This window comes from Cibotium barometz, chromosome 50, assembly GCF_041138505.1.
Source record: "Cibotium barometz isolate CiBa-2024 chromosome 50, ASM4113850v1, whole genome shotgun sequence".
Taxonomy (NCBI): Eukaryota; Viridiplantae; Streptophyta; class Polypodiopsida; order Cyatheales; family Cibotiaceae; genus Cibotium; species Cibotium barometz.
The window spans coordinates 1440386-1453946 of NC_141095.1; the positions used below are offsets into that span (position 1 = coordinate 1440386).

At 46.3% G+C, this 13561-nt stretch overlaps 1 protein-coding gene across 4 annotated transcripts in view; it reads right to left on the reverse strand.

Moving 5' to 3' along the window:
* Positions 1-13561, reverse strand: part of LOC147609706 (vacuole membrane protein KMS1-like) — a 41367-nt gene that overhangs the window by 2382 nt on the left and 25424 nt on the right. For all 4 annotated transcript variants that reach the window (XM_086786711.1, XM_086786710.1, XM_086786709.1 and 1 more), the window contains 4 exons: positions 8461-8669; positions 8268-8346; positions 7871-8179; positions 7541-7704 (listed from right to left, as the gene is read on the reverse strand). In XM_086786711.1, the coding sequence (XP_086642837.1) occupies positions 7541-7704; positions 7871-8179; positions 8268-8346; positions 8461-8669 (761 nt within the window). The remainder of the gene's footprint in view (positions 1-7540; positions 7705-7870; positions 8180-8267; positions 8347-8460; positions 8670-13561) is intronic.

A 13561-nucleotide genomic window follows, 5' to 3' on the forward strand; every position in this document is an offset into this window, starting at 1 on the left:
ATGAAACTTGGGCATCAAGCCAAGAAAAGCATAAAAGCTTATATATTTGGACAAGTTCAGTTATTTTTTGGACTAAAACTTGGAGTACAAGCCAAGAAAAGCTAAGAAGTTGATATTTTTGGGCAAGCTCAGTTATTTTGGGCAAAAAGGGAAAAGTGCTGCAAATATAGCAACTTGACTCTATTAAAGCAGGGCTTGGGCCTGATTTGAGTGGGGCGCATCCCTCTGGAGCCTTATCTACCTCTCCTGTGCTGACCGATTGCAGATTTTCTCTCTCCTCTCTCTTGTGTTGGCCGTACAACAAATTTTGGACTGTTTTCAGCTGGCCAACTTGCTCCAAAGATGCTACAGGGTTGGCCGACTGCAAATCTTCTCTCTTGCGCTGGCCATACATCAGCTTCTGGTGCTGTTTTCTTGTGCTGGCCGTACAGCAGACAGTTCTTTCTCTCTCTTCTGGCCTTGTCATGGGCAGATTTGGGCCTGTTTATGGAGCAGATTTTCGGGCTGATTCGAGAGCTCTTATGGAACTGATTTATAGCTCTGTTTTGGGGCTGAATTGGCACGGAACTCGGGGCTGTTTTGGGTTCAAGGAGGTGCCTAGATGAAACTTGGGCATCAAGCCAGGAAAAGCATAAAAGCTGATATATTTGGACAAGTTCAGTTATTTTTTGGGCTAAAACTTGGGAGTACAAGCCAAGGAAAGCATAAAGTTGATATTTTTGGGCTAAAACTTGGAGTACAAGCCAAGAAAAGCTAAGAAGTTGATATTTTTGGGCAAGCTCAGTTATTTTGGGTAAAAAGGGAAAAGTGCTGCAAATATAGCAACTCGACTCTATTAAAGCAGGGCTTGGAAGTTGGGCCTGATTTGAGTGGGGCGCATCCCTCTAGAGCCTTATCTACCTCTCCTGTGCTGGCCGATTGCAGATTTTTTCTCTCCTCTCTCTTGTGCTGGCTGTACAGCAGATTTTGGACTATTTTCTGCTGGCTGACTTGCTCCAAAGATGCTACAGGGCTGGCCGACTGCAGATCTTCTCTCTCTTCTCTCTTGCGCTGGCCGTACATCAGCTTCTGGTGCTGTTTTCTTGTGCTGGCCGTACAACAAACAGTTCTTTCTCTCTCTTCTGGCCTTGTCATGGGCAGATTTGGGCCTGTTTATGGAGCAGATTTTGGGGCTGATTGGAGAGCTCTTATGGAACTGATTTATGGGCTGAACCGGCACGAAACTCAGGGCTGTTTTGGGCTCCGTACCGGGCTGTTTTATGGACAGTCTATGGGCTGATTATGAGCTGATTATGGGACTGTTTTGAGACAGTTTATCGGATGGCTTTCGGAGCTATGTTTGTATCTTGGCTCTAGACTGAGATCTGGGCAAGAGATGTGCTCTTGCTTTGTGGAAAATCCGGTGTTGTATGCACCCGCACCTTGGTATCTTGTAAAAGCTTCTGTGTGAATAAAGAAGTTCCTACAGGGGGCCGGCCGTTCCGGCTCAGTGCGGTGTTATTGTGTTATTTATGGTTCTTCCCTTGTGTTGTGATGCTCTGTATCTGGTATTTGAAGTGTTGATCCATACGCATGCCCAAGCCATATGGTCCACCAGGACAACACCCTTCCATGAAACCATACATGCTCGCCAAGGTTTCCCCTTCCACGAGGCTTTACTCACCAGGGCTACTGCCCTTCCATGAGTTCACAGAAAGAATTCACTCACCAGGGTTACCACCCTTCCATGACTGAACATGCTCGCCAAGGTTTCCCCTTCCACGAGGCTTCACTCACCAGGGCAACTGCCCTTCCATGAGTTCCTGTCATCACTCACCAGGGCCACCACCCTTCCATGAGTGAATCCGTATCACATGACCCTTGGCGTAGACGTAAGTCCCCAGCCAACAAGACGTCATGTCCACTCTACCACATGCACTCCATGTCGGTACCCAGAACATACACTTTGGAGGAGAGATGGGCTCAAGTTCACTCTACCACATGCACTCCGTGTTGGTACTCCAACCACACATCTAGGAGGAGAGGTGGGCTAAAGTGCACTCTACCATGTGCACTCCGTGTGGTGGTATCCTGATCACAGACTTGGAAGGAGAGGTGGGCTCAAGTTTAGAAGATAAGATGAGAATAAGTCACAGGCATAAATATCTTGGTTCTCCATAAACATGTCTGTGCAGGCATTTCGACCGATCAAAGAAATCCATAGAAAAATCCTCGATCCATAAGATATCCTTAAATTCCAAAAATCTACTGCATCCCAAATAAAGGGAGCCAAAAACATTGAACATATCCGTGAGAAAAACCATATAAACCATGCTTTTCAACCATAATGTTTACTTGAAACAATCCAAGGCAAACAAACAACGCACATTTCTCCTTGTACAAGCATACAAGGGTTAAGTTTCCAAAAACACTTACAACAAGTTTCAAAAAACAACAACTTTGCAAAACTCAAAGCATACTTAGCTTTTCTTTGCCAGGTTCGTCATGAAACCAAAGAATTAACTCCTCATAAGATATCTTGAGATATAGCTCCATATAACTTGTCTGTAAGCTTGATTATAGAATCCACAATATCCATATGGAAAAAAAGTGTTGAACTCGGGCACATAAAACCAACTCCATATTCCGAGGATAAAATCAGTGAATCCATAAATCCATAGACCAAACTGTCTACTGCTCATGCTCATGACTACTTCCACAAGCTCAATAGCCAAAACTGTTGGTCACTGTAGTCCCCACTTTTGATCTTTTCTCTGTCTCATTGTTGGAAGGAAGCCTCTTGCTTCCGAGAAAGCCTTCTGATACCACTGTCACCAAGAGGGTGGGGATCCGGAATGATAAAAGTAGAATAGATCATCCCTTTGTGCCCTTACTCTTCCTTTTTGTGGCGGAGGCGATGAGCAGTTTTTAGCCTCCCAAAAGGCTGGACTACAAGCCCTCAGGCTACCTATCAAATCTCAGCAGGAGCTCCTTGATTCAAAGTTTGCAGATGACACAATGGCCTAACTCTTCGGAGATGTGGAGAATCTCTCGAGGTTTGGGATGCAGTTTGAGATTTTTTCCCGAGCCTTAGGAGCTCAAATGAATTGGCACAAGTCGTGTGGATTTCACGTGAGCTCATCCCCCTACCCTGGCTTGGCGCCAAGCCGAGTCCTTCTAGTGGATTCCATGGGGTACCCCACTGCGTTGCTTTGGCTGCCAGGTCAGGATCGACATTCCCTCAGAACAGCAGCTTGCCCCCCTCCTCCTCAACATTCGTAAGAAGCTTCTATACTAGAGCACGACTAGGCTTTTACTTGCTGATCGAGTATTGGTAACAAACTAGGTCCTTCTCGCTACATGTGGTACATCACCTGTTGCTAGGCTTTCCAGTCAGGTACAGTGGTGGTTAATCTGCAATTTCCTTTGCAGCAATACGCAACGATGGAGGGCCATCACGGGCTAAGGTGGCTTGGAGAGTCATCATTCAGCTTCACCACAGAGGCATCCTGGGCATTATTGATCCTTCTATGCAAAGCAGAGTCCTTCTAGGCAAGCTGAACATCAAAGGCCTCCTCCCACGTGGTGAGCCTTGGAATGACTTTCTCATGGCCCATATCTCCGCCCGCACTCCAATTCTTGGCGGTCCTAACCTGTGTGACGAGCCTGGGATTGGTCTTCACAAACATGAGGACCCATGGCTTGAGCCCAACCTTCAAGGATCGCTTTGCAGCCAGCCTCTTCCGAGCCTGGGACCATATCTCATGGTTCATTGAGCAAGGGACCCTGGCCCATTCTCTTGGACAGTGGCTCACCTTCAAGAGATTCCCACCAGAGACCCAAGAGCAGAGCCTAGCTAGGATCCGAGGCAGAGACTAGCTCACCCTCGATATCACTTCTTCCATCCAACCGGAGTGGCTCACACCGCTCCGTGATGTCACCACTTCTCTGGCAGACGTCTGAAATCATGTCATGATTGAATACATGTGGAAGGGCTCCATGGAAGGATTGGTATCCTCGTGTGAGTTCCTGGCATGATTTATGAACTCATGGAAGGGTGGTAACCTTGGTGAGTGACTCTCGACTCATGGAAGGGTGGTTACCCTGGTGAGTACTTTTTGGTCCTGTGTGGACGGCGCCTGTGAACGGGCTAGTTGGATGTACAAGATGTAAGTTGGGAGATTTCATCCACTATGTTTGTGCACCAGCATATGTATGTGAGTTGCACATGCATGGATGACTTGTTTTTGATGCCTGGACATTGCTTGGTATTTTGCCTGTGAATGTCCACGGGCACCGGGGACACAAGGACAACCCATGGATACGCATTAATACTTCTGTTGGTAATAAAGATACCTCGGGGGTCGGGGGGGGGGGGGGGGGGGGGGGGGGGGCAACTTCAGCCCCTAGTGCTGTGTCATGTGCAAGTTGGTTTATGTTTGCAGGATGTATATGCTCATGTAATGTTTCACAATGATGGTAATCATGTATATGCCAGGAATGGTTGATGTATGCATGTTGTTTTGGTAGTGAATTGGTTCCGTATACACGTGCCCGTGTGTGACAGTGGTATCAGAGCATTGGTTTCTTTCTTTGCTTGAGAAAGACGATTTTTTGGGCATACGGAAAGCTTTTTGCTGAGCATACAGATTGTGAAACATTAGCATGCAGGCAAGGTCTGGTGAGCATTCAGATCCACAGCGGTCTGCTAAATCCGCATATTCTGACCAGGTCGATGTACTTTCAGAGCTAGAGGCTCTCAAGCGTCAAGTTAGACGCTATCATGAGGAGAGCTGAATTGTGGTCTCTCAAGAATGACCCTGATGTGAGAAGGGTTTTGAATGAAAAGAAAAAGAAGGGTTCAGGTGACGATACAGCCTTTGAGGCCATAGCAGTAGAGATGGGATATGAAGATCCTAGAGAGCTGGCCATATCTTATTTGAAAGGCAAAAAGGATGTATTGGGTGATGCAGGTACAAAAAGGACTCCCCGCGTGGAAGCACATGCAGATTCCAGTACATCAGGAGATGTAGATCCTCGTCACCGTTATGCATCTTCACGCCGAGAGCGTTCTTCAAGTGAAGATTCTCACCACTCCAAAAGCGTGTCTCGAGTACGTGGGAAGAGACCCAGGCGTGAGTCTCCTAAGCCTAGACATGGGGCTAGAGACAGGTCTCGTTCTAAAAAGAAAAGACGAGAGTTCAAGTCAGGAGACAAAGATGTGAAGTTTGAGAGCTTCTATGGCAAGATGGATACTACGAAGGCACTTGCTTTTGTGAGACAGTTTGAAATTGCTTTTTGCAATGAAGATTTCTCTGAGAAGTCTAAACTCGGGCATGTGGATATGCATCTCAAAGAGACAGCTCCATCTATGATACTTGGGGTGCTATTGCTTGGCTCACTCAGTTTGGTCCACATTTTTCTTGAGGGCATATTGTTTGAGGGCAGGCATTTGGACACCTCCATAATGATATGGAGAGGTGTGGGCCAACATTGCATGCTACTCGATATTCCTCATACAGAGTATAGACCACCTCTGCAAAGGATTGATACCACTTGGAAGATCATTGCCAGTATCACAGGCTACAGCTTGGCAGATTTGGAGGGCCAAATGCACAGAGGCTATAGAGGGCATTCAGATACATAACACCCAGTGCATTTGTCTTATATGGGCAGATATGATTCACTCTTCTGGCCACATGGACTCCTATATAGGGATCATAGAGGAAGCACAAGCCAAGCTTGAAAAAGTCTACCATTGCTTTGTAGATTTTTGGAAGGCCGTTGGCCAATGTCCCACCAAAAAAAGAGCTTGTCTTTAGGCTCCAAGAACTTGGTTTCTCACCTGAGACGATTTGGGCTGCTATGGCCTTGTATAAACTGGTCACAAGACATGTCCTAAATTCCCAACCCTCTCCAGACATTACTTGAGCGGCTAGTACAGTCTCAGAATCTGCCGCACATCTCGGGCAGGTAGGTGCTACACCGAAAACCAATCTCCACTGATTGGTGGGGAGACCACCATGTAAATATAACCAAAAGAAATGAGAGATCGGGCTCCTTCTGTATGAATGACAAAGCCTATGCCAATATCTACGCTGTAACACTGGAGAGATATCCTAGCGAGGCCTGAGAGTAGGGATCCTATGCATCTGTCGAGTGAGGAGAAGCTTGGCATTCCAGACATGAAACTGAAAAAGGGAAGGCTTTTCAATGGATCGAAGGCATCAATCCACTCCCACTCTCTGATCCCATTGAAGATATCTGAAGGACTGCCACCATATAGCCACAAACACCAAGAGCCCTCGATCACTATCTAAGGAGAAGGATCAATGAAACAATGCTTCCCTGAACGACCAACAATCTTCACTGGACTAAGCCTAGTATTTGGGATAATCCCCTCCATGCTACATCTCCTCAATCTCCCTCCACACATGATAGAATGGATGATGCATTAGTAGCCTCCTGGTCTGGGAGAGCAATGACCTGCAAGGGTATGCCTATCCTCAAAAAGACTCCCAACCAACTCGGATGAGTCTCCATGAAAGGTCATGTTGACTTCATCTTCCGGTAGGGCTACAAAAGCATTTAGGGACCTTTGAGACTTTTAGACATAACTTCAATTATAAAGGGAAGCCTGTCGAAGTGGTTGACTCTTACACTTATTTTAGAGAGCAATTTTGTCTGGGCCACGGTTCATCATGCGGAGAGCTGCGGAGGATTGTCTCTGCAAAGGGTATAGTTCTTTGGCTAGAACTAGAGAGGCCATGCATTAAAGAACACTTTCAGGACCCCACGAACAAAAAAAATATTCATCTCCTTGGTCCAACCAGCAGCTATTAATGGAGCCCCTTTTGGGGACCTGAGCCTGCCTAAGAAAGTTTCAGTAAGATAGAGAGACACAGGTTATGATGTTATCCAGGCTCATAGTAAACCATCTGTATCACATGATATCATGCTCGCTGAGTTCAGACTTTGCCATTTGAGACAAATGCTCCCTTTCAAACTGTCACTTGTCTCTGGCTGACCACCTCCCTTGAACAGCATGCACTTCTTCCATGCATCTTGCAGGCTTTGGGAGGGGACAGTTTTACAATGTAAAAATTTCCTCTTTCTCGCATATAACAACCCTTTCAGTATAGCTTCTTCCCACAAAGATGGACTTGTACAGAGATAATTTCTCGACACGATCTGATGCATATTTCTTGAGACCATTTCATACACAGCCTGTTTATCTCTAGAGGCACATGCACTTGATAAAGACTGTCATTGGTCTAATTGGAGTCTGCTCATTCCATCTTGAAAATTGAGAAACTGGGCTTTATGGTGATACATGCTCGATGGCAGACCGTAGCATTTGTTAGGAAAAGGGAGATTGTGTGCCAGGAGCAACACCTTTTAGATGCCAAGTCTATTTGAGATAAGAGGTAGATGGTACCATTGCATTTTTCAGAAACTCGTGGGCCTGTCTTTTGATCTCAATTACACTTCTTGTGTTGAAACAAAGACCAAGAGAGCAGTTAACAAGAGAAAACACGTGATAATAGACCAGTACACTTACCGACGCAAAAATAAGAATTGTCCAAAAATTAAACTGCCGAAAATGCACTATCATCCAGAACTTAAGCTTGTTCAGGAAGCCCGAAATGGCACCACCAGGACTATCTGAGGAGCTATCAGGCCCTAAATCCTCAAGCTTTCTCAGCCTCTCTCCAGACAACCGCGCTGCAACCAAAGAAAGGAGAGAACGTATAAAAGCAACAAACATAGCGTCCTTCTAGCTCATCCATGTGAGAGACAAGCTCTATAACTACACACAATCATGTGATAGACGCCTCTGGATACTTGAGACCAAAAAAAAAAAAAGCAACCAAAAGTAAAGCAGTCGAACCAGCTCTTGAAACAAAGTATGGAGGCAGCTCGCCTAGTGCGGTCCCAACTCCCCATAGCATAGCCTCCCAATGCACCTCTTGTAGGATTTCCATCAAGGGCACGCTAAAGCGCTCGGAACTAACCGCCTTCAGGTACAAAGGCTTCCCGAAATCTGCACAATCTTTGAGCTCCCATGTCGGTCCTTTTCTAAATATAGCCGTATCATAAGCAGCACTTTTTAGGTCCACCCTTCCGCAAAGAGTGGCCTTCCGTGTGAACATGGCAATGTGAGGACCAAGATATAACACAAATGTGTGCAGACCAGACCCTGCAAAGGCATTGAGTGAATTGCATGGTTCCACATGATAATATTTCGAACAGTTCAAAGATGCCCAGAAGATGTAAGAGACACTCACCCAGGCCAATAGATGATGCAATGCCAAGTCCAAGCCACCAGAAAGCGTACTGCAAGCATGCTGACACTTCTTTCATGAACTGCTATGCCGGATTAAAAAAGATAAATTTTAGCAAGTGACATCAAGATACCAAACATAACTAAGGTTGAGAGCAAGGAAAAAAGTTTGCCAAAGCCAATTAGCAGCACACTACCTGCTCATGTGGGCCTTCAACCATGTTGAGCTTTCTCCAACCAAAAAAGATCAGACAGGCAGCCAGAAGAAGAAATTTGTGGGAGACAATATACAAAATCATTTGGCCTAAGTATTGCAACATAGCCATTGAAAAATAGAGCATAGTTGCAAATGGACGCTTAGTCAACACCAGCCCCTCTCGCACTCTCTCATGATGCCTCCTGAGTTCTGAAGTGTCAATAAATCCGCACAAATTTGATCAGTCGTAGGTTTCCATGCACTATAATAGTTTCTATAAATTTTAAAAAAAAATGTGTATGATTTTGTAAAATATACTGCAGTAAGGTTCATCTCTGTGAAAATTTCAACCAAACATAACATGCATGTCCAAACTTCATAAGCACATTAACAAGATGCACTTCTATCTGTTCTTAAGGTTCAACATATCTTTGTTTATTCCAACATTTGCAAGTTGCCTTCGGTTTTGATTCTTGAAAATGATTTAGCATAACCAAGTGTTGTATCCACAAAATTGCATGCACTTCTTCTTTGAAAATATGCATCCATCATGGTCAATTTCTACCTCTCTGACAAAAGCTCTCAGCCAGTGAGCATGGCTGGCCATGTTGAAAGCAGTAAAAGGGGGAACTTCCTACATTATGGGCATCCCTAGCAGAAGCTGGCCAACAGGCCAGTACGCAACTTGGGGCTGGATGGGTAGGGGGTGTCACAACCGCTGAGAGGTGCCGGCTTAAGCTGTCCAAAGGAGAGTCGATGCGATGGTAGCATGAGTGTGTGCATTGGCATTTGCAAAGCTACAAGCCTAGTGCTGATATGAGGCAAGCAACTGAAGGAAGGACGCACTCACAGGTCAAGCCAAGCTGGCTGGAGAGGGCGTATTATTGCGATATGCACGAGGGACGAATTAACGGGCAAGAGATTAGTATGTGGGCTCATCTGTTCACCCACGAGGTTAATTGATATATGGTGGTTATTCTAAATCATGCCATTGTATGTTTTGCTATAGGAGTTTTGCTTTCTTGGAGAAGGTCATGCATGAAGAACTCAATTTATGCTTGCGTAAGGGCAATGGTTGCTGGCATGTTTTGCATGAACTGCATGAGCTAGCTTGAGAGTTGAGGGTCTTCACAGTTGGTATCAGAGCTTAGTAACCTGATTTGGGCTTGTGATTGTCTATGCTTCACGAGGGGTGGTGAAATTTAAACACACACAAGCTTTGTTTATTTAGAGGAAGAAACGCCAAGCCTTGTGCAACCATTACCTTGGGCTGGATCCAATAACTACAGCAGCAGCGTGAAGCCCCCACAGTAGCAATATCTACTAGAGAAGCTCACGGCTGGCATATCTGCAATCCAGCAGGTAACAAACAGAGTTTCTATTTCCATCTGTTGACGACACAGAGGCAGCCCAAGAGCACCCCCCCCCCCCCAACACAAACACACACTATCACCTGTTCGGAAAAGCCAACTATATTGACCTGCAGATTGTGCTCCCCTCTACTCCGGAAGAGGATGGGAAAATGCTATGCAAGAAATTGCGATACGACGAAGGTGAGACACCCTTCAAGAAAGCTTGGAGAGCAAACAGAGACACTTTTAGTCCACGTCCTCTCATATTACAGTTTGAGGATGACACAGGCAGGGTTACATTCTTGAAAAAAAGGGTAGTAGCGAGAAGTTTACCTGGGGACAGAATTTACTTGGATGATGACCTTACCAAGGTACAAGTGGCACATCGCAAACAAGAGATTTACATGGGATTCTGCCTTTAGAGGAGAGACTAGATGGGCAGGAGGAGTTCGAGGATTAGGGGGAGTGGCTGTACTTTTTAGGGAGGAGCTCCGGCCACGTGTTACAGTGATAAGCCGAGATGAGGAGGCTAGGTTCATGTGGGTCAGAGTGCAGCTCACGGATACGAGGGCGGTATATATTGCTGTGTGCTATTTTTCACCAGATGGCTCACTTTTTGCTCAGGGGAAGCATCATAGAGATCAGATGGAGGATGCAGAGGAGCATGACGATGCCATAGCAGAGGAGGGGGAGATATTCACAGCATTGTCAGAGGGGATCACGGAGTATAGGAGGAGGGGGGATATTTTGCTAGTGGGAGACTTTAATGCCAGGACCCAGAGTAGACAGTGTGAGGTGTATGACATGGATGATGGAGGATCCACATTCGAGGGGGCTGGATGAGGACGACCTTGGGATACAGTGATCTTCGGAGGATCGAGGAGAGATCAAAAAACATGGGAGACAGCTATTGGTGTTTGGTGTGCATCATCGGCTCATTATTTATAATGGGCTCGAGAGGTGACCAGGCTCAAGAGCCTACACTTGTTTTCCATATGGAGGAGGGAGGAGCACTGTTGACTACATTCTTGGTCCCATGGAGACCATGAGTCTCGTGGATTCTTTTTCCATCCCTACTTGTCCTATAAAGGGCGGATCATACATACCTACTACTATCTTTACGAGCACATCCTTCTAGTTCTACCACTTTACCTACTACGTACATCACTTCGCCCTACTATATATTTCACACATGATTGTGATCATCTATATAGTACTTCTATCTACCGAGGCCTTCTTCATCTAGACCCACATTCACCTCTTGACACTCTTACTACACAGCTTACAGATTTATTACATACATCCGCCCTATTGAGCTTCCCACATTCCTATAGGAGTACCGCCAAGAGTAACACTGGAAAGATGCCCCAAAATAGTTCGTACGATGACGAGTGTCGAGCTACTCATTCACGTCTCAAACGGGAAGTAGAGAAAGGTGAAATCTCGGGCCGAAAGGCACAGAGACTTAACCAATCTTTAACTCGCCGTAAGAAACGCATGTTCGAGGAAACCAAACACTGGGACATGTACCACTTATTTTTGAGCAACGATTCAGCTAAGGCTTGGCGGAGGCTACGGGAACACCATTCACACACCCCTATCTCTGACCTCGAGAGCTGGCATACATATGCTCAGTCACTATATGATGTGCCAGATCCGCCGCCTATACCCTATCCTTCAAAGCCTCGGGCCACTCACTCTACTTTCTTTATAGAGCAGATATGGTGGAGAGTGCTATATGCCGGCTCTAGCACAGACACGCGGAGGACCACACCACGCCTTAGAGGTGAGCATTTTTAATATGCAGCTGACATGGTGGCGCCATTTATAGCACCTCTTTAACACGGCTATCGTAGAGGGGTTCCCGCCCGCATGGACTTTACACACTATTGCCCCCATCCATAAGGTTGGCGACCCTATGGATCCAGGTAACTACAGGACTGTGATGGTAGGCCACACATTGGCCAAACTTTATGGGTCGGTCATTGAGCATGAGCTCAGTAAATTGGTAGAGATCTCTGGATTCAGAGCTACTGGGCAGGCTGGTTTCCGCCGAAACCACTCCACTCTTGATCATATCTTCACACTCAGGAGCCTCATAGAGGAGCCGAAGGCACAGAGACGTAGATTCCGAAGGCACAGAGACGTAGATTATATTGCTACTTTGTGGATTTCCGCAAGGCATTTGACACGGTGCCTCACGACAGACTTATGCAGAGATTGTAGACACTTGGGGTACCATCAGAGATGATATGGGGGATTATTGCTTTGTATGAGAGAGTTGTGGGTCGTGTGCGATGCCCGGGCAGATTATCAGAGGAGCTTGCTAGCACTATTGGTGTTAAGCAAGGATGTCCATTATCTCCCACCCTGTTTGGATTATACATTGATGAGCTAGCAGATTTTGTGAACAGAGGGGGGGGCAATGGATCATCTTTGGCAGATCTATATGTAGCCTTGATGCTTTATGCAGACGATGTAGTACTTGTCTCGGATACACAGCAGGGGTTACAGCAGCACATGGATGCCTTGGGAGAGTTTTGTAATCAGAGGGGCCTGACGGTCAATCTTGGTAAACCAAGGTTATGATTTTCAATACCACGAAGCACGGGCAAGAGACCACTCATATCATATACCAGGACAAATGTGTGGATGTAGTGACTTCATATGTATATTTGGGTGTCACCTTTACTAGCCTGGCGGGGAGGTTCTCCATGAGACAAGCAGTTCAGGACAGGGTAGCCAGAGGGTATGCAGCTTTAGCTTTACTTGAGAGGCAATGTCACCAGGCGCATTTTCAGGAACCCCGTACAAAGGGATGGCTTTTTGATACCATGGTCACACCAGCCTTGATGTATGCATCCCCCATCTGGGCTCCAAGACTATCAGTGAGCGGGTGGCGAGGTTTAGAGCGCCCACAGATACTTATGTTCTCACGGATGATTCATAGTAAAACCTCGGCGCCACATGAGATAGTTTTGGCAGAGTTTGAGTCTTCGCCCATGCTAGTGGAGGCACTCTTTCAGACAGTGACATTTATTCATTGGGTTAGGCACATGCCCCCAGATAGATTACGGAGACAGGTCCTAGAGTCATCAGAGCGAGTAGCAACATCAGGGCGACAGTCATGGTATGCAGAGGTTTTACAATGGTTTTCACTACATGGGATGAGTATGGAGAGGCTCCCTCCGTTTCAGTATGATGAGGACCATCCGACCATGAGACTCTCCCGTGTGGAGAGGAACCCACTGATACGTCAGGATTTGATACAGCTATACACACATCATACATGGATTGATCCTCCACAGCCTCTTCCTGTGAAGAGGCAGCACTACCGTCCTACTATTGGGCAGCTTCGGGTATCTTCACACACTCTAGAGATAGAGGCAGGGAGAGCTACATGAGCCCCGAGGGAGACGTATATGCAGATTGTGCCACCTAGAGGTGGAGACAGAGGAGCATTATGTTTGCCATTGCCCAGTATACTATGAGATTTGGGGGAGATACCACTGTCTCTTCAGGGAGGGATTTGGTCCACTCAGCAGAGTTATGCAGTTTCATGATTAGGAGGCATATTGCAACTACTTTTGTAGGCGGTGCTCCCATCCTAGAGAGACAGTGCCGCACCTTCTTTGGTATTGTCTGCACTCTTGGGGTTTTCTTGATGACTTGTTCGGACACCTCCAGGCTCGTTTTCCTAGGAGGCATTTTGGGCGATGGTTTTGGCTTTTTGGTTGTCTTTCTCCTCCA